The 25,697-nt window shown below is 36.9% G+C and overlaps 1 protein-coding gene across 5 annotated transcripts in view; it reads left to right on the forward strand.

Annotated features, from left to right (window-relative positions):
• Positions 1–956: 956 nt before the first annotated feature.
• The window catches only part of SNRK (SNF related kinase), a 55,769-nt gene continuing 31,028 nt past the window's right edge, over positions 957–25,697 (forward strand). The window contains exons 1-4 of one of the 5 annotated variants that reach the window (XM_063114859.1): positions 957–1,058; positions 4,031–4,080; positions 14,256–14,317; positions 17,514–18,208. In XM_063114859.1, the coding sequence (XP_062970929.1) occupies positions 17,620–18,208 (589 nt within the window). In that variant the 5' untranslated portion in view covers positions 957–1,058; positions 4,031–4,080; positions 14,256–14,317; positions 17,514–17,619. The other 4 variants (XM_063114861.1, XM_063114862.1, XM_063114860.1 and 1 more) reach the window with 4 other exon arrangements.

Genomic DNA, 25,697 nt, shown 5'->3' on the forward strand with positions numbered 1-25,697 from the left:
TTGCTTGTGTTCTTCTTTGAGAGGGGTTCTGTCTTCGGGGAGGGGTACACAGAAGGGAAGAACAGAAAGGCAAAAGCAGATTGGAGAGTTTCTATCTATCTGGTTTGTTGGTACTCCCTTCCAGGAACCCCGGAGAACTGGTCTCCATTGCATTCCAAAGCTTCCAGGGGTAGGAGTAGGAAGTCCCCCTCCACCCTCCCAGGCCATCGTTAAGCTCCCTTCCCGAATCACGGGGTCTGACGACCACACCGCTGAACCATCCAGGGCACGGTTAATGCCTGGCATGTTTTGAATCCCTGACTTCATGTGCTTCTAATAGTTCCCACTACCGTTTACTTTTCCATTCTGTTTCCGGAGGCCGCCTGGCGGGGCCAGTGTCTTCTGCTGACCTTTAAAGCTAGCGCTGCTTTCAGATGCTGGGCTTTTCTTCTTTTGTTTAAATAGCAACAAAACCAACAAAATCTTTACAAATCGGGTTCCCAGAGAGAAGAAACTGTAGAGAAAAAAATTATATTATATATGCATCTGGATATATATATTTTTCCCTCTTCTGGCTTAAAACTGGGCAGATGGGGTGAACCTCAAAGGGTGAAGTGCGTGCGGTTCCCTGCCTCACGTCCCCAAGACACAGTCAAGTGTGGACGCAGACCCTTCCCTCCAATTTATCCCGACAGCTAGCGCTACTTTTCCTGGCCATTGTCCCTTGTCCCTGATGCTTCCTCCTCCACCGTCCCTTTCCTCCTCGGGCACCTCGCCCGCTTCCTCCCGCCAGCCGCAACCAGACTCGATGGGGTCGGGAGGCTGCCAGGACGCCCTCCAACACCCCGCGCTCCCGGCGCAGGTGCGCCCCCCTCGCTCCGCCCTTTCCCGAGGCCCCGCCTTGGCGCTCGCGTCACAGTGACGCGCTCCCCGCGCAGGCGCAGCTCGGCCCCCACTCCCTCCCCGCGGCCGGCCGCCCGCTCGGTATTATGATTATCGCTGGGTGCGGGGTTTCGGCGGCCCGGAGGGAGCTGTCGGCGCCGCGGCCGCTGCGGACGAACGCCCGCTTGCCGGCTGAGGTAGGGGCGAGCGCGGAGCGCGGCGGGGCGCAGCGGCTGTGGGCGGAGGTTTGGGGCCGGCCTCTGCCGACTCAGTAACCTCCGCCGTTGCCGGGCCGGGCGCCCGCCGTAGGCGGAAAGTAAGTTACGCGCTCCGCGCTCTCTGCGCCGGCCGCAGCGCGCTGCCTGGGAGGACGCGGGGCCCCAGCAGCGGCGGCCCCGACCCGGCGACGCGGCCTGGCGGCGGGGTGGCGGCGGGCCCCGGGCGGGAGCCGTCACTGCGGCGGCCGGCCACGGGCGCCCGGAGGCCCTGCCCTTGCGGCCGCGGCGGGATTGCGGCACCTCGGGAGGCGCCCGCATCCCGCGCCCCGCCCCGGAGCGGGCCGAGTGCGGGGCCAGGCGCCCAGGTCTGTCTGTAGGGTGTGTACTCTTTTCTGAATTTTTCCTTTTTCAAACAAATCTAGAAATCTGGACGCAGCAAGGTGGCTCGTCGGTCAAACTGCAGCTTTACAATAGAGTAGGGATATTGTCTGCAGAAAAAGGACAGCGGGGTAAGGAAGGGGGAGCCGTGGCATTCCCGAGGGAGAGCTAGAATTTTAAGGATTGGGAAGCCTACGTTCTTTTCCATAGTCATCGCCTGTTGATTTCTTTCTGGACCATTTTACAAAAACCTTCCTGCTTTTTACTTGGGATCCACGAAAGTGGCAGCTTTTTATCCTGGGGGTCTTGGAGCCGTGCTGTTGCTAACAGTTGGATCAGATGCAATCCAGTACCTTTATCAAGAGTTCGTTCAAGTCCAGTATTGGGGGAGAGTTTAGTAGTGGGATTCTTAAGTCCGTAGAGGCTAAGGATATAGGACCTTTCAAACTGTCAAGTTACTTTTTTTTCTCTTCCATTTTAGTTGAGTTCATTTTCAAAGTCTTAGGAGCGGTGGTAAAGCTGACTTAATGTATTAAATAAACATTTTATCAGGTTCTAAGGTGAAGCATGGCTTGCAAGTGATGGACTGACTTGCAAGTGTTGGACATCCTGTTGATTCTTCACCGAATTCCTGTCAAACATCAAATGCCTCAGTTTGGATTCCTTGTATGGGGTTGGGGTGCTGTGTCCCAAATCAGTCTTTAACTTAGTGGAATGTATGTCAGTGTACTTTAAAGCCTGGGTTTTCAAGGCTTATGTAATCAGTTTGTTAATTTATAATCTTGTTACATTGCTTTCCAGATTTATAAAATCATTCGCTTAAGGAAGCCTGTCTTCAACGTCTGCTTAAATATTTCTCTTGTAATTCAATTCCTGAAGAGGAATGTACTGTACAAGTGATTAAAGCATACTGATTAGACACGTTTCTGTTTTTAAAGAATACCGTATGCATGTTGATTCTTTTATCCAACTATCTGGGTAATTGTGAGGAAAACCAGTGATATTCCCATTTTACAGAACTAGACATGAGAGAAATTACAGGACATAACAAAGGTCACATATTGAAGCAGTGTAGAAAATCAAGTGCACGGTCTAACTTTTCTTAGTACTGCCATCTTGAAGGCTTTCCTGGCAGGAAACTTTGAGTACCACCTTTCCATTTTTTAAATTTGCATGATCAGTTTTTGTTGTTTCGTTTTGTGCACAAAAATTACTCTGGCCCTATTCATTTTTTATGATTCTGAGTAAGTTTTTCTGTATTATTGCGGCAAGATCCATTAGTTTAAAATGTTCTAGAACCCAGAAGTTATACTAGTTTTTGTTTTTCTAGACCAGAAATATAGATTGGGCCTTTGTGGTTCAGATTGAATCATGTAACACTTAAAGAAAGGCTTTTAAATGTCGTTATTAAAATTGAAGGGCATTCATGATGTTTTTACTGGTCACCTAAACTTCACTGTGGGTGCTTTCCCTCGTATAGAAAGTGAAACTAAATAGAAAAAAAGTTGTTTATTTTTGGAGATACTGAGCAGCCATGGTTCTAAGCACTGGTATAAATAAGAGATGATTTTTTTTTCCCAGTAGCAACTTGTCTGAGCTTAAGAGCTCTTTCTGCTGCCCAGGAAGAAAAGGGTACGAATGAACTTTCCACCTGGTCAGAATTTTGGAAATTAAAAACATAGATGTATAACTCTAAAGACTTATTTTAATTGCATCCCAGCTGTTTGCTTAATAACCAGAAGAAAGGTTTTAGTCCAAATGCTTTTGTAAGAACACTTATTCACGATTTATTTGCTTCCCAGTGAGCATGTATGTGCAGGTAAATTCTTAGAGCAACTTAAATGGGAAAGTTGTTGGATTCTAGCAGTTTCGAAGATACTTAACATTTGATCATTTATTCATGAACCCTTTGTGTGCCCGTTTTTGAGGTCCTTAAGTAGAGGGTAACAGTAGAAAAGTGAATAAAAACCTATTGGGGAACACTGGGGTAAAGAGTGACAATATGAACAGACGAATGCTGTGGTGAGGCATAGGGAAAACCCTGCAGAAGCACAGAGAGGGGGGCAATGGACAACCTGACTTGGGAATGCTTCACAGAGGAGGTGATGGTTGAACTGGTCTTAAAGGGTAGGTGGAGCTTCCAGTCAGAGAAGGGGAGGGTTCAGGGAGGATGAGAAGACAAGGCCAAATGGTAGGAGAACTTCTTTCCAAATGGGTAAAGGGATTTGAGGAGGTAGGGACAAGGCAGCTGTTCTGCAGTAGGTTTGGGGGATGGAGGAGGAAGGATTTTTGTATTTTGTTTTAGTTGCAAAGAGCTGGTATAAAAATCCCTTGGGCTTGATGGCCTTACAAGTGAGCATTGGAAGTGTGTTGTCTGCTCTGGATGATCCGGAGCCACATTATTCACACAGATGAGGATCATTTCCTCATCTGCTTTTCTGCACATCTGCTTTGGGTTGTGGCCCAATATCCCAGGGGAAACCTTTTCTTGCCAGTGTTAGGGGAGGAACCTGTTTAAAGAGGATTCCTGTTTTGCCCTCCCTGAACACTTATTTCTCTGCTGTCACTTTCAGAGCCTCCTGAGAGCCTGCTTTGGCACCTCCAACATTTGGCCTCTACTCAGGTAGGCTCTTCCATGACAAATCAGACTTCTTTTCCTTTTGTTACTTGTGTTGTGCCCCCCAGTCTGCTGCTGTGTGGCTACTCAGCATTTACTTCAAAATCAAAGGACATCATCTGTCCGTGTAGTGTTAACGTTTAAGTTCTGGAGTGTCTCCAGGCTCACAGCAAGACTGGGTCTCTACATGTAAACACATACCCCTTCAACTACCTATTTGCCTGGGCTATTTGATGAAGGTTAAATAATGGTCAAGAAACCTTTGTAACTAATGGTCCAGAAGTATGGATTATACAGTGTACCTGTGGTTAAATCACACCCTCCCTGAGCCTCAGTTTCTCAGTTGTGGGCATGCAGTTATCTTTCTTAATCAAAAGACTGAGCTCCTTGAAGGCAGAGAACACTTCTTGTGTACCCAAGAAGTATCTTGGTGAAGAAACTTTAAAAATCTAATGTTTAGTTTGTTGACTTTATCTGCCTATTAATAGAAGTCATATCCATTTTAATACAGCTGGGTTGGATTTAAATTGTTTTTCAATTATATAATTTTAGAACTAGAAGCATGTCTTCCACTCCGTGCTAGCATGTCATTGATGCTCAGGGAATGTTTGCTTCTGTCATGTATTTCCAGTCTGAGAATGGAACCACCAGCTACCACTCTCCACTAAAGTCATTCTAGATTTCCCTTTTTCCTTAACCGCCTGTGTATTGAGTTTTTGGATTCTACTTCTGAAATGTATCTCCTCCACAACATCCTCATCATCACTGCCTAGATGCTGGCTGCCCTCCTTTTTAACTTTTTAAGTAAGCACTTATCTGCAGACATTTTCAGTAGTCTCCTTACCTTTCCTCCAGCTCTAGACTTGCCCATCCAGTCTGATCTCACTTTGCTGCCAGAGTGATTTGTTAAACTATCATCTCTGATTGCTATTCTTCTGTTCAGGATTCTTTGGCTTTTTAGGCCTGCCTTCATTTGTTCATTTAATAAAATGTGTCTGTACAAGGCTACTTCAAAAAAGTTCATGAAAAAAAAAGATAATTCAAATCTTTCCATGAACTTTTTGAAGTATCCTCTTATATTATGGTTAGATGCTGTACTTGGCAGATATAGAGCTTGAGTAAAACAGACATGGGCCTTACATGGGCAGAACTTATCATTTAGTCCAGTGGGGGACACAACTTTGTAATCACACAAGTAATTACATGACCTCACAATTGTGATGAGGGCCATAATGGCAAAGGACATGACACTGTGACTGGGTACAGGGAGCTGATGTGTACAAGGGAGGTGATAGTGATAGTGTGGTGAAATTTGTGTTTAGGTTAAATATTATAAAAATAGCAATTATTAATAGAAGCTAGCAAATTTAGGATTATGATGAGGGGATTATAGATAAGGATAGCCATTATTCATCCTGTGTGTACAATTGATGAGTAGGCTATAATTTATAATATAAACTGATTACATAAATTATGTAATTTATAATCTGGTTATTTGCACAGAATCCAAGGCTATTTAGGTATCTGGCCCTTCCCTACATGTCTGACCTTGTCTCCTATGCTCTGCATACATTATTGTCCCAAACATACTATGCTCTTTCAGGTCTCTTTCTTACCATCACCAATTTCAATTCTTTGTTCAAGCACACACAGAATTAATTTCTATGGGGGCCTTTTATGAACTCCCTAAGGCACATTTAGGGGAAAGAACACCTCTTTTTGCATGTCTGTTCCTGTTAGAGATTGTAAATAACTTGAGGCAGGGACCTTCCTAGTATATCCCATAGAGATGTCTAGGGGCCAGTTTGTTGGGCCAGTTGGGGACGAAGGTTCCTATAACAAAATAAGATGGGGAACTAAGTATACAACTCCTCTCAAATATTGGAACCTCCTGGGAGGGCGGCCAGTTCTGAAAAGTTGGGGAGTATAATCTCTGTGTGTTTTGATCCTACTCACAACTTGTTAATACTCACGTATATTATCCCATTTAGCTTTCACAGTAACTGTCCAGAGTGGTGATTATCTTTGTTTTATAGATAAAGATGTGCTTGTTCATAGAAGTTGAGTAACTTGTTGGGCTCTAGATCCTATGGCACTCTTTCCACTGTGCTATTGTGCTGCTCTGCATATTTGCTGAATAAATGAATTTTGGTCGTTCCTAAAGCACACCTCTGTGGTGAAGATAATAAGAAAAGTTGTCAATGTGGTTCTTTGAAATGTTGAATCTGAGGATTGCTATGCTAGCTCCTTCTCTGATGTTCCCTTCTCCCATATGTACATGCACACCTCTTAGTTCATTATATTGACTTTTACTCTATATGCATAACTAGGGGAAATATTTGAATAACATGTCAAACTTGATTTAATATTCTGCTATGTTGGTTCCTCTATACTAGAGAGATATTTTAGATATTTTAATGTAAGTTTTACTCTTACAGTATGACTTATCTTGATAAAGTCCATTTTAGATTAAGGATACTATACTAACAAATACGAGGGGTCTTCAAAAAGTTCATGGAAGGATTTGTATTATCTCTTAATTCAGTTTTTCCACATATAGTTCTCTCTTTATTGGCATAAAATATTATGAATGGTGCTAAAGACATTTGGAATGAGAATATTCAGTCTTCAGTTTCAGGGCATGACTTTGTCCTTTGCTCTATTTTATGAGTATTTGCTAATCCTCTTGTGAATGCTTTTTCAGAAAGAAATAGAAAGAATGTAATTTGCAAAGTGCATTAAAATTGCAGTTCAGGAAAGGATAAACTTTTTAAAGAGAAAATAGAACTTGCCTAAATTTTACCCGAATTACTTACCTGGTGTTGGCTGGGGAGGGATCTTTCCATCACAAAATTGTATACAAACAATTGTGTAAAGTTCTTTTCAAGCTACCATTTCATTTTTAGGTGACAAATAATTACCTCCATCTGCCTTTTGAATGGTTATTTGCCTGTAACTTCCTTCTTTAACTTAAAAAGCAGATTTTAAACATTTCAAAAAGTTTTTAACGAAATTATTTGTTAATAATATTTGTTAGGTGAGTCTGTTAATAATGTTTATTAGATGGGTCTTTGGTGCAGGGAATTTCCTTCATTAAATTGATTGCAGTGGCAGGTAACTCATATGGCATATCAGAATTGGAGAAACACCAGAAATGTCGACCTAGATTTAGTTTAGTGCTTTTGTTTCCCTGGGAATTAGAAAGGCCTAGGTAAAGGGAGGCATTGTATTGCTACAGGAAAAAATGTAAGGTCCTGGGGTCATTGGGACTTGGAGTTCAACCCAGGCAACTCTTAACTTTGTATAGGACCAGGACAAAGTGAGTCTCTTTGGCTTTGCTTTCTCATTTGTGAAATGGGTATGATACCTCATTTATGTCACTGATTGGGAAGAAATAAATGATATAACAAATGTAAAAAGCCCAGTACATACATAGATTCCCAGTGGTTAAATCGTTTCCTCTTTTTGAGACCTACATTCAAACAAAACTGGAATTCTAATATGCAGTTGTGGCAGTAAAAGACATTTTTAAAATTTGAAATGAGAATGAAAGAAAAGTCAACTGTGGTTTGTTATAAAACTCGTTTCTTTCTACACCTGTTTAGGTTAGTAGTGGATTTTTAGGATAGTAGTGTGTATATGGGTGATAATAAGAGAGATCTGATAAGTCAAAAATTTGTGTTTGACAAAACTTGGTGTCTTATGGACCTTTGAAGTGAACGATGAACTTTTAAAATTGATTTAAATTCTCTGCTGACCTATTTCTATGTGCTGTCATGTTAATACCTAAGGGATTTTCCTCTTCTGTTGAAGCCTTATATCAACTCGTTGACAAGAAGCTTTTCCTGTGCATTTTTAACTCTTTAATGACACTTCAACTTATTCAATGATAGATAATGTGGTGAATTATTCAGTATGGCAAGTTTCCATTTGTTTGAACATGGTTAGTTTTCATCACAGTCACTTAAATGGTGAGCCATTAGGGATTCTTCAGATCATCCTTCTTCTTATGCACTCTTACTTTGCTGCCTCTGTTTACCCTACTTTTAGGAATGGCATTCCACTACCTGTTGAAGATCTGTGGGCTGCCCCTGTCCTTGGAGGGGCTGCCCTGTCCTTGGAGAGCCTGCCCTTCTTTAATGTCCTCTACTCTTCTTTTGACATACTTTACCTAGTCTAACTTGTATAATTATTTATCTTTTTATATGTAGATCCTGTTTACTTATTTGTAAGATTCTAAAGGACAGGGATTGTGCTGTGTCCTGTATACTTAGGGCTCGAATTATTTGTTTATGAAAATAACTCAGTGCTCCTGTTCCTTAGCCTGAAAGAATTGCATACGTCCCCCTTCAGGGGAAGCAAAATATTTCATTGAATATGTCTTGTTTATTATGGTTACATAAGTAGGCACTAGACAGTATGTTAGATCATATATTTTCAGGGAAATTGACTTATTTCATAGGTCTCTTAATGGAAATGTAAATTGAATGAATAATTATGTATACAGAAAGTCCAAATTTTAATAACCTTCACCTTTCCTGGATTATAAAAGCAGCACTATGTCAAAAATTTTAGGAGGACTGAAAACCATAAAGAGGAAAAAAAATTCTGTAATCGTATTAATTTAACATTTTGGGTTTTTTAAATACAGATTGAGTATCCCTTATCTGAAATGCTTGGGACCAGAAATGTTTCAGGCTTCTGATTTTTCTGGATTTTGGAATATTTGCAGATACACTTAACCCCAATTGAGCATCCCTAATCCAAAATTCCGAAATCCAAAATGCTCCTTTGAGTGTCATCATGTCTGCACTCAAAAAGTTTTGGATTTTGAGCATTTTAGGTTTCAGATTTTTGGGTTAGGGATTCTAAACCTGTCTATACATTCACACAAATTATATGCTTTTTTAAAAATTGGGATGATATGCTATGAAATTTGGTATGCGAATTTTTTTTACTTTACATTATGTTGTGAGAATTTCCCCATGAGATTAAATAGCTCCAAAGTCCAGCCTGATAGTGTTAATGTTGGGTATACTGTGATTTACTTAACCATTTCCTTATTGTAGACCTTTAGGTAATTTCTGATTTTTTTTTTTTTAATAAATATCACTGAACTTTGTAGAATATAAATATTTGTCCACATCTGTATTTCTTTAAGACATAAATCTAGTAGTAAAGTTATTAAATCAAGAATATTAATTATTGTAAGGCTCTTGATGCACATATTACCAAATTGCTTTTCAGAAAGGTAACTTTCAGTCTTACCAGTGTAAGAGAATCCCCAATGATCCTGTCTTTTAAGTCAATAAAATGTTGGGTGCCCGTATTTTGGTTTACAATTTATTTTTTTCTGTTCCAACATTCCTTTTTGACTATTTTTTAATGACCATTTTCATCACACTATCAGCAGGAAAAAAAAAGATGATAGGGAGTTAAAATGAGTTTTGACAATGTTAATAAAACCTTTGGAAGAGAGGAGATTCAGATTAAGTTTTTAAATTATCCATAACTTCTAATTATATTCTGTTTTCCTGGCAATGGTGTGTAATTAATTGTGGGTTGGCTTTATTTATTTTGTAGTAAATTTTAGACACCAGTTTCTGTTTAGGATATTATTTATTATGTAATCACTTTATGCCAGGGCTGTCACCATACTAATTTTTAGTATGGTGACACGCTTAGCATTTTTTTTTATCACAAGAGACAGATTCTGTTTTTTTACCACAAGAGACAGATTCTGTTTAGAAATTTGAACATTGCTGGTTCAAGTTTCATGGCTTGCATATTAACCCCTTTCTTTTTAGAAATACTAAGTATTACTCTATATCAGTTAATGATTTGCCTGACTACTTAATATATTCAAATTCCTTGATCAATCCTGGACTGTAGCTTGTTTTACTTAGAGGAAAATAAAAATTGTTTAAACCAGCAGCACTTCAAGGATTGATCTGCATTGGCAACCCAATCACTGCCTTGAAAGACTGGAACAGGTTTCTCAGTGTGACATTTCTAGTCCCTGCAATGGCCCCAAGTCCATTAAAATTGACTACTTGGAAGAAAACTTAGACCATACATTCATAGGCAGTTACTTTGCCTTGGAAAATGCTTTCTTAGAGATTTGGAGGTACAATTTTGCTGTTAGGACATTTCCGATAAATAATTGACTTTAAACTTTTAATTTGTAGTTCTCATCTTGATTTCATCCAGTGGCTGCAGACTGATACTACATGATAACCACTTAGTAATAGTCAGCCAATCCAATGAAAAACTGGATTCTTCCATAACATAGGCCCTATTGACTTGCTTGTGATTCATCTTTGATTTATAGCTTATATTGACAACTCCTAGGAGAAAGCATGCTATTCTAGAAAAGTGGAATATTGTTTACTTTGGATAAAGAGAACAGCAGTGGTGACTACATTATAAGGTTGTGTTTATTTTGTTTGACCTAGAGATTATTGATATTCCTGGAGGATTTAGTCTATTGTCTTCTTTCCAGCCTATACCATTTTTTTTGGTTTGTTTTGTTTTTGCGACCGGTAAGGGGAACGCAACCCTTGGCTTGGTGTGGCCCACACCGCGCTCAGCCAGTGAGCGTACCGGCCATCCCTATATAGGATCTGAACCCGCGGTGGGGGCGCCGCTGCACTCCCAGCGCTGCACTCTCCCAAGTGAGCCACAGGATCGGCCCCAGCCTATACCATTTTTGATATAGGCATCTTTAAAACTTGAAGAAAAGTTGGCTTTTCTGTATATATACAGTTTAGTCTGATATTTCTCATTAGTAAGGATTACTGTTTTCATTTTTTGGTATTTGTAAAAGATACCAGACAATTTCTATGTGTAAGATGCTTAAATACAGTTTTAGTGTAGCTTTGCAAAACTCAACTTTTAGTTGTCTGTAGTAGATGGAGAGCATTGACGTAGATTTCTTAAAAAGCATTTAATATGTTTGGGAGGTTTTGGTGTATTGGAATATTGGTGGTCTGATTTTGGGGGGAAATTTTTAGTATTCCAGACAAGATCTAGAGAGTCTATACAAGTAGCCAAGTAGCCTAATTTTTGCATATGGCCTTTTTGTTCAGCGCCTCTACTTTCTCATGCCATGGATTGGTCCAGAGTGGTATTCAGGCAGAGCCATCTTTGTTCAGCATTCTGTTTTGTCCTTACCTCTCCTGGGGAGAGATGTGAATAGAAGTTTGTTTTATACACAGACCAAACCACAGTGGTGAAGATGTCAACGAAAAGCTAAAAGTGAGTTTTAACATGAATAACAGGGTGAATCCAAATTGACAGTAGGATTCACAGAGGCTGCCTTTACAACTGTTTTCAGCAGCTTGCAAAACGTGTGTAAAGCCACCCACACTTCCTTCCTCTTCTCCAGCCACACCCACATGCTTCACTTGCTTCTGCTCTCTTAGCTGGGAGAACATCAACATGTTCTTGCAATACATACCAGTACTTGTTTCTCAAACGTGAATTTCTATATTTTAAACACTCTTGGCTAATTGGCCTGTTTCGTTTAGGTCCAGCCTAGTTATATGCATGTGTGAGCATGTGCTAAATAAGAAGGCTGCTTTAGAATGGCCTATTTTAGTGGTGTTTGCTGTTTAAAAAGATGTCATCTTAGCTATGTAGTCGTTAAAAATACTGATTTTGAAAAGCTTAGTGCATGGGAAAATATTCATATAAAGTAAAGGAAAAAGTAGTATTTTACTTTACGTACATTATCTTAGCTTTGTAAAGACACATAAGTATAAAGGATGTACACTTAGACCTGATAAATCATCCTAGATAAGATTGTAGGTGGTTTTTATTTTCTTTGTTGTGCTTTTCTGCATTTTCCAAATTTTCTAAAATGAACTTGTATTAACTTGTCCAATTTATTTTTTGGAGAGAAATATTTTTAAAGTAGTTACAAACCTCACTCTCCCCCTGACATCCCCCCCTCCCCTGTGTATTATCCCATTTTATAAAAAAAAAAAATTTATATCTGGACATAGAAAATAACTTGGAAGGCTGCATACCAAAATGGTAAGAGATGTTATCATAGAGGGTGGGATAATGGATGATGGTTTTTTAAATTCTCCTCTCTTTTTTCCAATCTATATGTTCTAATCTATATTTTTACCCCTAAACTAAACATATTTCTTTTATAATTGAAACAAAAATACTAAAACAAAGGAAAGTGATATGTCAAGTGAAAAAAGCAGGATACAGGATATAAAGTTATATGTAGAATCGTTCTACCTTTGTAAAATGAGATGATGAAGAAGCTATACATAAATATTTGCAGATTGGCCACCAAAATATTAATAGTACTGATTTTCAGTTCTAGGACTGTGAATACCTTTTTATTCTTTCTACATCGTATTCTGTTTTCCAAATTTTCTACAAAAATATATTACTTTGGGAAAAAATAGAAAGGAACATTTAGCCATTTTTGAAAGGGTAGATTTGATAGAAAGCTATCTTAATATCATTTTAAAAGCAGATACTTAGATTTTGTGAGATATTTCATTGAAAAATCATCAGACTTTGAAATGCCCAGCAAGGGACATTATTTCCTTTATATTACAATCTTACAGCACTCATTTTCAATTTAATGTATTTTAGGATACTGAACAGCAGAATTTTTATGAAGCAAAAGAGGGATAATAGTTCAGTGAATTCATTCTCTTGAAATAGGGTGAAGTAAAAGGATTTCTACTTGGGCGGTGATAACGCCATTGTTATAACAATGATGGTGGTGGTAGCTAGTGTTTACTGAATGCATCCTCTGTGCTAGGCACTGTTCTAAACACTTTACCTACATTAACTCATTTAATACTCACCACAGCCTGTGAGATTGTATTCTCATTACTGAGTAATCATTTTCTAATGAGGAAATTGGCCATACTGAGAGGTCAGGTAACTTGCTGAGGTGTTGTGGCTAGTGATTCATGAGCTGGGACTCATATCCAGTTGCTGGCCTTCAGAACCAGTGCTCTATCACTGGACTACCCACACTGCCTTGCCACGGAGACTGTGGATGAAACGGGATGTTGTAAAGAGAGGCAGGCAAGGATAATGGGAGGAGCTAGCATATCGCACTTGGAACTGAAGGACCAGGCATGGAGGCATCTTAGTGTTCACCTGTCACTAGATGTGGACTTGTGCCCATGGCTTTGCTGGCCCTGTTTGTGCCGCAGAACTGTCTGTCTCCCCTCATCTGCTCATCCCCAGCAGGAGATTTGTTTTCACATCCAGAGTTCACCCACCTTTCCTCCTTCTTTCACATTTCCAGTCTACTTTCCCCCTTGTACTTCTTTTCTCCCAAGTACGCGTGAGCTTGGGCTTAATGATTACCTGGACACTACTCATCTTTAGTGTATAGTATAGCTTGCCTTGGCCTAGGATGCATGTTTAGGCCTTGCAGTTATTTTTGTGAAATTTCAGTGTTGTGGAAAGGCCTGCAAGGCTACCTCAGTCAGTATTTCCTCACTGTGCCATAAAGTTGGATGTTAGTGATCTGCTTATGTTCTCCTTGCTCATAGTGATAGTTTCTTTTTTACTGTCAAATGGCAGTCTCTGATGTGAAGGTGTTTTATGTGTTCCCTGATGCTGGCATCATAATTGATTTCTGCTTTCCCGCTGAAGGACAGTATGTTGTAAAGATTACCCTACCCTATTTGGCTGTGGTAGTGGGTGTTTGATGAGTCAGTAGGGGCTCCTGGAAGTGGGGTAGGTTTCGAAGCCAGGCTGAATAGGATTGGAGCCAGAGACTGCTGCCTACCAGGCAAGTTGAGCCTCATTGTACCTACCTTGCAGGCTCATGGTGAGGATTCAGCAAAATGTGGGTTCAGGGCCTGTTACCCAGGAAGCATTTAGAAAATGGCAAATGCACTGTTGTTCATTATTATTGTTTCTTCCTTCCACTGGAAGAACCTTTCTGGCTTGTCCACTTGGAAAAATTTCTGTTTACCTGTTCACTCTGAAATTCCTGTTTATTAAAGTTTCCTTAAAGGAGTTGTAATTCACAGAGCGCAGAAAGATAGGAGGAGACTGGGTCACTAAAGACAGATTTTGCCACTTTTAATACCTTTGTCTAGATCCAGCCTTAGGGTATATATTTTGACTTTAGGTAAAGTTAAAGCAAATAGAACTAAACTAAAATCTTTTTCTGTATTTTCTTTTAGGAGAAAGAAGCAACTAACAAAACACAGTGATAACAAGGATTATTCAGTATGCAGTTTGCAGGGTATGTCTTGGAACTGGTACAAATTCACCTTTATTTTACATAAGCTACATCTTAACATTCAATGTTGATGTTCATAGTGACTTTTGGGCACTGCAAGATCCTCAAAGTTCAAAAAATTTAAATTTCCTATTCCAACTAAAATGCACTTGATCAGAGGATTAGACTGTGGGCTAGTATTTTAAAAAATGTTCACTAACAAGGATATTTTTCCTCCCAACCTTTAGATAATCACAATGTCATGTTCTTAGGAATACAATTTAATTGTAGTTTCATAGACTCTGGAAATGGGATACTCATACAAAAAGTAAATTCTTTGATAGAGTGATTAATTGTTTCACTGCATTGTCATTGTGAGACACCTATTAGATTCTTTCCCATGAGCTTGCTAGTAGATTAAAAATTATTTCAGTGTGCCTTTTTTGCTGGCACAGGTCTGGGAAGACAAATGTCAAGGTGTTAATAGTGATTATCTCTGGATATCTGAGACCTTGAAAAGAGACTTTTTGCTGGTTTATTATTTTTATAATAAAACCATTTTAATTTTTTAAAAATCTCAGTTTCATTTATAAAGTCTGATTTATATGCCACTTTCCAGGAACACATCTAAACTAAAATGATGGAAAGAACAAAAATTATATAACTTAGGGACAGCCTGAAGTAGTCTTTTCTGAAAGCTAAAGTTGCATTTGAAAGCTTTTGCAATAGAAACATAAGCAAACTTGGGCAGAATTTTGAGAATAATTACCGCTCTTATAATTAATCGAAGTTAAAGATTTAAAGGTAGTGTTCTGCCTATGGAGTTAGCCTACAGTTTTTGTTTTTGAAATAAATTTTGAAACTTATTCTGAAAATTAAATTAAATTTGGGAAACTTCTATCCAAATAAATCAGGGTTTTCCATTTGGATTTCCCTGTTAATCCTATCATTAAAATTATTTGAGCTAATAATTTTAATAATGATATAGAACATAGGATGATAAAGTATGTAGGAAATTTAAGATGTTAGGCATAATACACATTACAAAAGAAATTTGCTTTTTTTCAACACCTGTACATCATACTGGTTTCTTAGTAAGAAATCTTAATCAAATCAAGATTAATAATTTAGTTTTGGATCTCAAGTCATTTTGCGGAAACAGTGTAGCATAGTGTTTAAAGTCACATACTTGGGTGTCAGACAGACCTGGGTTTGAATCCCAGCTCTTTTACACATTGGCCATATAGCCTGTGCCAAGTTACTTAGTATTTCTGTGCATCAAAATGAGACTAATACTTTCTATCTCTGAGGGCAATTATAAGACTGAATGAGGATCATGTGAAGTATATGGTATGTGACTCGCATGTACTACCTATTCAGTGGATAGTAGTTCTAGTTGTTGTTGCAGTAATTACTAAAATATTAAAAAAAAATAGTAAATATATTAACATTGACTTTTTAAGCTCCTAAAATATAAATTTTTTGAGGGGACCCCACATATGTGATTCAGATAATTTCTAAAGTGATAGGAATGTTGGAATGACTTCTGCCTCTGATATTTTAACTCTTAAGGTATTATTATCCTAAATGTAACATTGATTAGAGTGGTCAAATGTTTATGCAGAGTGTGGGCTTTGAAATATGAATTAGGTTTGAATCCTAGCTTCAGCTAGGTATGTCACTTATACCTAGAGCAGAGTCTGTTTCCTTTGCTATAAAAATGTGATTAATGCTGACCTCTTAGGATTGTCAAGATCCAATGACACAGTCCAGTTTGATTCCTTTTCCATGAATACCTATAGTAGGTTTTCAATAAATGTTGGCTTTTTGTTCTTTTAAGTAAAAATGAAATTTAAAGGAATTTATTTATTTATTTTTGTTGGCTGGCCTAAAGGAATTTAATGCTAGTGCTTTAAAAAAAAAAAAAAAAGAAAAAAAAAAACTACCTCATAGTATGTAAAATTTAGTTAGAATATTTTTATCTAAGTGGATTCAATAATATAAGTGCTACACTTAATAATATATAACTGAAAATACAAAACTATACTCGGAGCATTAGAAAAGGCTTCACTGAAGGGATGGATATGCACTGATAGGAAACAGCTAGTCTTGGAAGGTTGCTTTGTTCCTCATTGGATTTTGTAAATCAATTCTATTAAATTTTGGTCAGAAAAAATAAAAAATAGGATTTCAGCTCATGAGATTTAAAGTGACATCCTAATTTGTATACTCTTATACATTTATTTGTTTTTCTGAGTCAGGGTTATTTATAAGAACCATGATATGAAATTTAGTTTTTAAAACCAAATGATCTTTAAGACTTAAATCGTCTAAACAATGCATGAGCATTTATTCTTGAAATATAAGCAGATCATGGTGTAGGTTATGTTTGCAACTTGGAAAACGATAATAAAAATAGGCATAACTGATAAGTACAAAGAGTGAGTACTAGTCAGTTAGCAAATTAAGAACCTACTGTGTGCATTTCAGAATTCAATAAAACAGTTTTAGTTACCTGCTGCTATACGTAATCACAGTTCTAAGTGTTGGGGGAGGGTAGAACGCAAGAGAGCCTTAGAAGGTCTTGAAGAACTTTACAATCTCAGGATAGAAACAATGTACCCAAATATCTACAGAATAAGACCACATGGGATAAAGGTGTCCTGAAGTGCTTTGGAGATACAGAGGGTAGAAGGTAATTCTAGCTTGAGAGAGTTAGAGAAAGCTTCACTGAAGGGTTTTTTTTCGTTTTTGTTTTTGGGTTTTTTTTTCGTTTTTTACATTTAAAGGAAGTATTGCTAGTCTTGGGATAACAGGAAGAAGTTGTTGGGTTTCTATTTATTCTTTGTGTTTTTTCTTTCTTGTCAATTCTTACCTTGTTTTTTAAGATACTAATTGAAAATTACTTTTCGAAAATGTTTGTTTTTAAACATAGCTTATCAAACTTGCCAGTTTTCTTATTTCTGACATCACCAAAAAGTTGCTTCCAACAAACTAATTTTTTTTGTTTGCAAAATTTAATATGGTATTTAAATTCTCAACCTTTCATAATGTGAACTTTAAATATATTTCTATATTTATTCTTATAAAAGATTCTGACGCCTTTTATATCTCTATATACTTAAGCTTCTCTTTAAAAAACAAAATGAAGACATTTTAAAGTATGCTATGAAAGGAAAGGTTACAGAAACTTAATTTTGTTTCTCCTCTTATTTTGTAGATGTCCATGGCATCATTGAAAATGAATTCCTTATTTTCACTAGATATTCTTATATGAGAAGATCCATTTCAAACAGTCTAAATATTTTTTCTTCTGTTGGACCAGCATGGCAGGATTCAAGCGAGGGTATGATGGAAAGATTGCTGGATTATATGACCTGGATAAAACCTTGGGTCGAGGTCATTTTGCCGTTGTTAAACTTGCCAGGCATGTTTTTACAGGTGAAAAAGTGGCAGTAAAAGTTATTGACAAGACAAAACTGGACACTCTAGCCACTGGTCATCTTTTCCAGGAAGTGAGATGTATGAAACTAGTGCAGCATCCTAACATTGTACGCCTTTATGAAGTTATTGACACCCAGACCAAACTATATCTTATTCTAGAACTTGGGGATGGAGGAGATATGTTTGACTACATAATGAAACATGAAGAGGGTCTTAATGAAGACTTGGCCAAGAAATACTTTGCTCAGATAGTTCATGCTATATCTTATTGCCATAAACTCCATGTGGTTCACAGAGACTTAAAACCTGAGAACGTAGTCTTCTTTGAAAAACAAGGTCTTGTAAAGTTGACAGACTTTGGTTTCAGCAACAAATTTCAACCAGGGAAGAAGCTCACTACAAGCTGTGGATCTCTTGCATATTCTGCTCCAGAAATTCTGCTTGGTGATGAGTATGATGCACCTGCAGTAGGTAGGTAACATATGCAATATTTGTCCATTTGAATTCTACCATCTAGTGTTTAGTCAAATGGGTTGTGGTTTATCTAAAAATAATTTCTGAGAGAATTTCTTTTAAATGGTCTTAACTAATAAATTGGGTTTTGTGAATGCCATATATCCCTAAAGTTGGCAGTTAGTTTATTTCAACCTTTAGATGGTGAATGTCTAAAGTATATTTGTCAGCACAAAGGAAAATGACTAAGTTACCATTTAAGATAACCTCTCATCTGCTCATTTTAATGTTTTTCTTAAAGCCTGACTACTTTTCCTGTTTCTTAAATTTTTCTGGTAGTGGCCCTAGCCATCTCCTTCCTGTGACTATCCTTTAACAATCACTTGAGACTCATATTGGAGAGGTACTATGAATATTACAGTACAGTGTAAAGAATTTTGGTATTGGAATCATTTGTCAACTGAGACTTTGAACGAGTACTCCACCTCTCTCTTCTTCATTTCTTCATCTGTGAGATAGAATTAAATCAGATACAGGTATAGCATTCCCATATTATCTCATTTACTTTTCACAGGAACCTGTGTGGTCGTTCTTGTTCCTCTCATTGCTCAGAATAGGACACTGACATACAGAGTGCCTGCAATATGGTAGATTCTGGAATAGCGGTAGCCTTGGAAATTTCAACTGCCCTCTCCCTTCACTCCCAACACACTTTTGTGCTCGCTGTCACTTGTCAAGAGTTATCTGTTTGTGGTGGAAGTTTTTACTGCTTTTCAACTTGTGTCAATTTTATCCTCTTGGGGTCATAACTGTTTTGACAGTCATGAAGGAATTTATTTTTAATTTTTAAGGACTTGTTGATCTGAAGGTGCAGTCAGCTCTTTAATTTTTTAGTTTAATCATGGAAAAATATACCTTAATATTACATGCACATGTCAAACTTCATAGATATGAGTCTTCCACTTGCATTCTGACCGTTTGAAATACAGGTTACAGAAGATTAGTGACAAAGGCATGCTTAACATTGAAGGGTGCTGGTGTTATACTGAATATTTTGTACACCAAGACACTGATTTTCATGTTAGACTATTATGTTCCAGAAAAGAAAGGGTTAATGAATGGTTTCTGCCTACTACAGATAACCAAGCTTTACTGTAGTCTTTCATTAAAATATTTGAGCTGGAGATTTTTGAATAGTGGAGACACTCTTCTCAGAAAATGAAGCCAGGAATTTAAAGAATAGGAAACATAAATGTCTGAGCATGAAAAGATCTTCAACCTCATTAGTACAGGGAATGGCAAATTAAAACCACAATAAGATACTGTTTCGTAGTTTTTACATTAGAAAAGCTAAAATCAGACAAAACCAAGTGTTGGTAAGACTATAGAACATCAGGAACTCTTGTACTATTTCAAGGACAATTTGGCAATATCTAGTACAGTTAAAGGTGTACATATCTTGTGACCCAGCAATTCTGCTTCTATGTATGCACCCTAAAGAAGCTCTCACTCATGTATACAAGAGATTTTCAAAGATTATTTTTAACAGCATCGCCAAATGTACATCAGCATCGGAATAAATTGTTCAAAATTCATATTGAATCCTATATATACATTGGTAAAAATTAATGAAACGTGTATATCAACATGGCTGGATTTCACAAGCATAATGTTTAGAGGAAAATAGAAAATTGGTAAAGAGTACATTTAATATAAAGCATTTATATAAAAGTTTAAAACATACAGATCGGTATTATGTATTGTTTAGGGGTACATGCACATGTAGGAGACTACAAAGAATGCATGAGAGCAAGATAGGTTATCTGAGGGGCAGGCATATCTATAGGGTTTCAACTGTATTGTTGATGTTTATTTTCTAAGTTGGGTGATGGGTACACAGGTGTTCATTGTAATGTTCTTTTTTTCCTTATATCTTAAATATTGCATAATAAAACTTTTTAAAAAAGTTATAAAAAGGAAAAAAAAAACTGAGAAGATGCTCACCAATCTGATAAATGATAGCTACCTTGTGTTAGTGAAGTAGGATTGGGTAGAGTTCATGAAAAACTTTCATTTTTGTTATTTGTATTTATTTCAATTCATTTGTGTAATTGTGTGATTGAAATATAGAATTTCTTTTAAAAAGCAAATGGGCTGTTATCTCTCTGTTAATATACTTAGTTTATCATGCCAAAATCTAGCAATGATTTTTCACAAATGTATAGCAAAATAAGCATGGACAAAAATTAAAATCTGTCATTTTATTAAATTGCTAGATGTTGCTAACTAAAACAACTTTGGTTCAGTTTTATAAGTAAGTGTTTTATAGTATACTGGTCCTCAGCATTAAGACTTAGCTTAGAAGTTGTCTATTTTATTACTCTTTTCGAACAGATTTTGAGTTTACTTATTAGCTATACTTTTTGTTTTCTGTATAATAGTTTTTTCTTTCATCTTTATTAATTCTAGTATCTTTGAGTTTCCTTTTTTGTTTTCTTTTTTAATGTCTTGAATCGAAAATGTATTTTTTTTAATTTTTATTTATTTTTTTATTTTATTTTGTCGATATACATTGTGGCTGATTATTGCTCCCCATCACCAAAACTTCCCTCCCTCCTCCCTCCCCCCTCCCCCCAACAATGTCCTTTCTGTTTGCTTGTCGTATCAACTTCAAGTAATTGTGGTTGTTATATCTTCTCCCTCCCCCCCCCCCGGTTTTTTTTTTGTGTGTGTGTGTGTGTGTGTGTGTGTGTGTGTGTGTGTGTGTGTGTGTGTGTGTGAATTTATATATTAATTTTTAGCTCCCACCAATAAGTGAGAACATGTGGTATTTCTCTTTCTGTGCCTGACTTGTTTCACTTAATATAATTCTCTGAAAATGTATTTTTTTATTGTCTTGATTTCTAACGCGTGCATTTAACTCTGTATGTTGTCCTCTTCCACAATCTCTGATGCATACTAGGTATTTCACTCTGAGTCATTGTTCATTGCTAAAGCTTATCTTTATTGTTTGCTTCCTTGTTTAACCCAAAAATTATTTAGAAAGGTTTTTCTTTTGTTTTCTTTTTTTTTTTTTTCAGATTTTTCTTTTTTTAAAATCAAAGTGGATATTTTCTTTTAGCTGTCTGATTTTTAATTCTAATTTTAGTACACTGAAGTTAATAAATATGCCCGATTGGTTTCTGCTTTGGGGAATATTTTTAGATTCTCTTTGTGACTTAATACATGATAATTTTTATCATGGTGACTTTTCCCTGTGTGATTAAAATATTTGTATTTTGGGTGCATATGGAGTTTTTACACATTATTAGGATTATTCATTGTGCGCTTTATTCCCTTGTATCTTTTATTTCTTTTGATTCTTATCTGTCATTTTCTGAGAGAATTTAGCTAGTGTCCTATTCTTATCTGTAAAGTTTGTATCTTAATCAATTTTTGCTTTATATGTTATTTAGAAGCTGTTTTAGATATGTTACAGTTTATTTTACATGATAAGCTATACCTTTTATCAGTATGAAACTACTTACTTGATGTTTATTGCCTTGAATTCTGTTTTGTATTCTATTTTGTCATGGCTTTAGGTTTATCTTTTAAATAATATGTAGCTGTTTTGTGTCTAATCCATGAGTCAGTCTTTTAGTAGGTGAATTTAATTCATTCGTACTTATTATTACTAGAATGTTTGGACTTATTCATGCTATCTTGTTTTGTGTTTTTCATTTGCCTTATTATTTATTTCCTTTTCCCATGTTTTGTTAGGTCATTCAAGTTTTCTTTACCCTTTCTCCCCCAGTGGTTTGCAAGATGCACAGTCTGTTTCTCTTTATATTCATAGTTCACCCTTAATGTCCAGAGTTAATTAATATCTATATTATTTCTTCTACACTACAAACAAGAACTATATTTTGCTTTTACTTCCCTTTTAGTAATAAAATTTGATTTGCTTTTGTTTGTTTACAATAAATACTTACTTTTTATTGAATTTTACAAGTTTCTTGGCCTCCCTATTCTTCACTTGGATTATTTGTTTTGCTTTGTTTTTTTTGTAATTCTTTCAGAGAGGATTTGTGAAAAATTCCCGAAGTACTTGTCTGTCTAAAAATGTCCTCACATTTGAATGATAATTTGTCTGGGTATAGAAAAACATACTCAAAATCATTTTCCTCTCAACTTGGAAGATAAATTGTTCACAGACATTTTTCTGTCATCTTTTTGCTCCCAAAGTTGCCAGTAAGAAGTTTGATGTGAGACTAATTTTATTTTATTTGTGGGACACATTTCATTGATTCTGTGGAGCATTTTTTTTTTTTTATTGTATTTTAACACTTCTGAAAGAGCTCCAATAAGTGGGTTTTCTTGGGTATTTGTTCTTCTGTTGATGAAATTGGTTCCTCTTTCTCATTGTACTCATTTTTCCTAGGTACTTGGGGATGTTTGTTGTTTGTTCATCTCTGTTTTTGAGATTCCCAGATAGCCTGAATGTGAATAAGATGTCTGAATATTCTAGTCTACCTCCAGTGGATATGGGAGAGGAGCAGGGTATGCAGCCAAGTGGGAAGTCCTGTTATCTGGTCTTACTCTTTGACAGACTAGTAGTACACCTCTTGTACACCGTCCTTCTCTCTTTGTTCCTAATGCCTACAGTCACTCCTCCTGCCTAGAACACGTGTTTGCTTGGGCGTGCTTGGTGCTATTGTAGAGGTAGGAAGAATTAGTCCTCAGTTAATCCTCTGATGGTTGTCTTGGTATAGTCCTTCCTGTTTCCAGTCTGTGTCTTCTAGAAAGGAGCACCACAGAAGCTCCTTCCATCTGGGTTTTGGGATTCCAATTTTCTCTTTCAATTTGATCCCAACTGCCATCTACCTTTTTTTTCATATCTAGGGATTTGGGGAGAGAGAGGGTGACTGGATCGTGTTTGGTGAGCTATTGATTCACTCGCCTTTGTGGGCCTTCATTAATGTGTATTAAGTTGACTTCACTGAGTTAGAGAGGAAAGGAAAAAAATTATGTGTGAAAAATCCTGGAATCTCTCATTGTAGTCTTGGGAATTCCTGTGGTAGAGATTGCAGTTCAGCAGTATACGCAGTGGAGAGCTCATTACTGCTAGCTATGTCAGTTTACCCAATGGAAGAAAAGGCAGGGAATGAACCTGTGCCTGCTGGGCTAAGGCACACTTCATGCCTTTGCTCTGGGGAGACTGGGCTCTGCTGAAACTGATGGATGCCTTACTACTTGCCCCCTGAGTTGGTCTGCTTGTAGTGAGGCTCCAAGTGAATTTGTGGGTGAGTAAGGTTTTTTCAAAGCAGCATTAGAAAAGAGCTTATTCTTTAAAAATTTCTTCATTATACTCTAAAGTGAGAAAATGGTTTCTTATAGCACAGATTTACAACTTTTCAATAGTTGTAAAACCCTGGCATTGTTTATGATTTTTTTCTATTTCCCTAAAAATTTTGTTTATTTTTAAGTTAAAATGAATTAAATTTGGTAGTGAGAACTTCATCATCTCACTTGAGATTTGGAATCATCATAGGATGTTACAACTCTGGACCTGAAAACCCCTATATTATATGATTCCTAGTTTATAGACAAACGATTTCAAAGATGAAATATTTAATTTCTGCATTAGTTTATTACCAGTTATGCAGTAGATATCAGTGAAAGCTGAATTACTTAAAATACGGCTCCATATTAATGCTGTGTAAAGGTATGGATTTAGATTTTTTATTTATCTTTATGGAATATAAAAAATCCTATATATACTCTATAATATTTCTCATATTTGTGGTTCAGCATTTAATTGAGATTATCCAGAATCTTGAGATGTGTCCTCATGCATGTTAGTTTACAGAAAAAACCTAGATTTCTTTTCCTCATTAATCTCTATTTTGCCCTACAAAAGTATTTTGCCCTAGTTAAAGTATTACTCTTTCCCTGCTCTCAGTAAACTAGAAATAGAGAGGAATTTACTCAATGATAAAGAGCATCTACAAAAAATTCCTGCAGCTAACATCATGCTTAATGGTGATGTCTTTCCTCCTAAGTTCAGAACCAAGGCACAGATGTACACGTAACACCCTTACTCAACATAGTACTGAAAAGCATATAGATTGGAAAGGAAGAAAATAAAACTGTCTCTACTTCCAGATGACGTGATTGTCTACGTAGAAAATCTCAAGGAATCTGCAGAAGAATTCCTAGAACTAATAAATGAATCCAGCAAGATCACAGGATATAAGATCAACACAAAAACCAATCGCATTTCTATCATACTAACAGTGAACAGGTAGAGACCAAAATTTAAAACACAGTACTAATTAGGCATGCCAAAGAAAGTGAAATACCTGGGTATGCATCTAACAAAACACGTCTAACAAAAAAAATTTATTCTGAAAATTACAAAATGCTAATGAAAAATCGAGGAAGACCTAGATAAATGTAGAAGACATAGCATATTCATAAATTGGAATACAATATAGTACACATGTCAGTCCTCCCCAAATTGATATATAGATTTAACACAGTTTCTATCAAAAGCCTTGTAAGGTTTTTGTAGACCTAGACAACATTATTCTAAAATTTGTATGGAAAGTCAAAGGACCTAGAATAGCTAAAACAATTTTGAAAAAGAAGGAATCACTACAAGGCAAAAACTCCCGCAAAAACCAACACTTAAATATGCGCTTACAATACAACACTGCAGTTGCCCTCCTGGATGTTTATCTCAGAGAAATGAATACCTATGTTCACATAAAAACCAGTACGTGGATGTTCATAGCAACTTTATTTGTACTAGCTATAAACAGGAACAACTCAGATGTCCTTCAAAGGGTGAACAGTTGGTTATACTGTGAGATGTCCATACCATGGAATACTGTGCAGCAATAAAAAGTAACAAACTATTGATACAGCAATTTGGATGGATCTCAAGGGAATATGCTGAGTGGAAGAAGTACTCATCTCAGAAGGCTACATACTGTGTAATTCCATTTATATAACTCTCTTGAAAAAATTATAAAGATGGAGAACAGATTGGTGGTTGCCAGGGGTTAGTGGTGGGTTGTGTGGCCATAAAAGGATGGCATGAAGGAGGCTGTGATGATGGAACACTTCTGAGTCTGCAGTTACACAAATCTACCCATGTGATAAAATTGCACAGAAATTATACATACACAAATAAGAGCATGTAGAATGGTGAAATCTGAATATGCTCTGTGGATTGTACAATGTCAGGTTCCTGGTTTTGATATTGTACTACAGTTAAGCAAGATATTACTGTTGAGGGAAACTGGGTAAAGAATACATGGGGCCTCCCTGTACATTTGTTTTTTTGGCAACTCCTGTGAATCTATAATTATTTCAAAATGAAAAGTTTGGGGAAAAAGAAAAAATATGTGTACGTATGCACACACATACATACCTGAGGGGTCTTTAAAAAGTTCATGGGAAGATTTGTATTATCTTTTAATTCTATTTTTCCATGAGCTTTTTGAATTACCTTTTATACATA

The sequence above is a fragment of the Cynocephalus volans genome, chromosome 11, assembly GCF_027409185.1.
Source record: "Cynocephalus volans isolate mCynVol1 chromosome 11, mCynVol1.pri, whole genome shotgun sequence".
In the NCBI taxonomy this organism is placed as follows: Eukaryota; Metazoa; Chordata; class Mammalia; order Dermoptera; family Cynocephalidae; genus Cynocephalus; species Cynocephalus volans.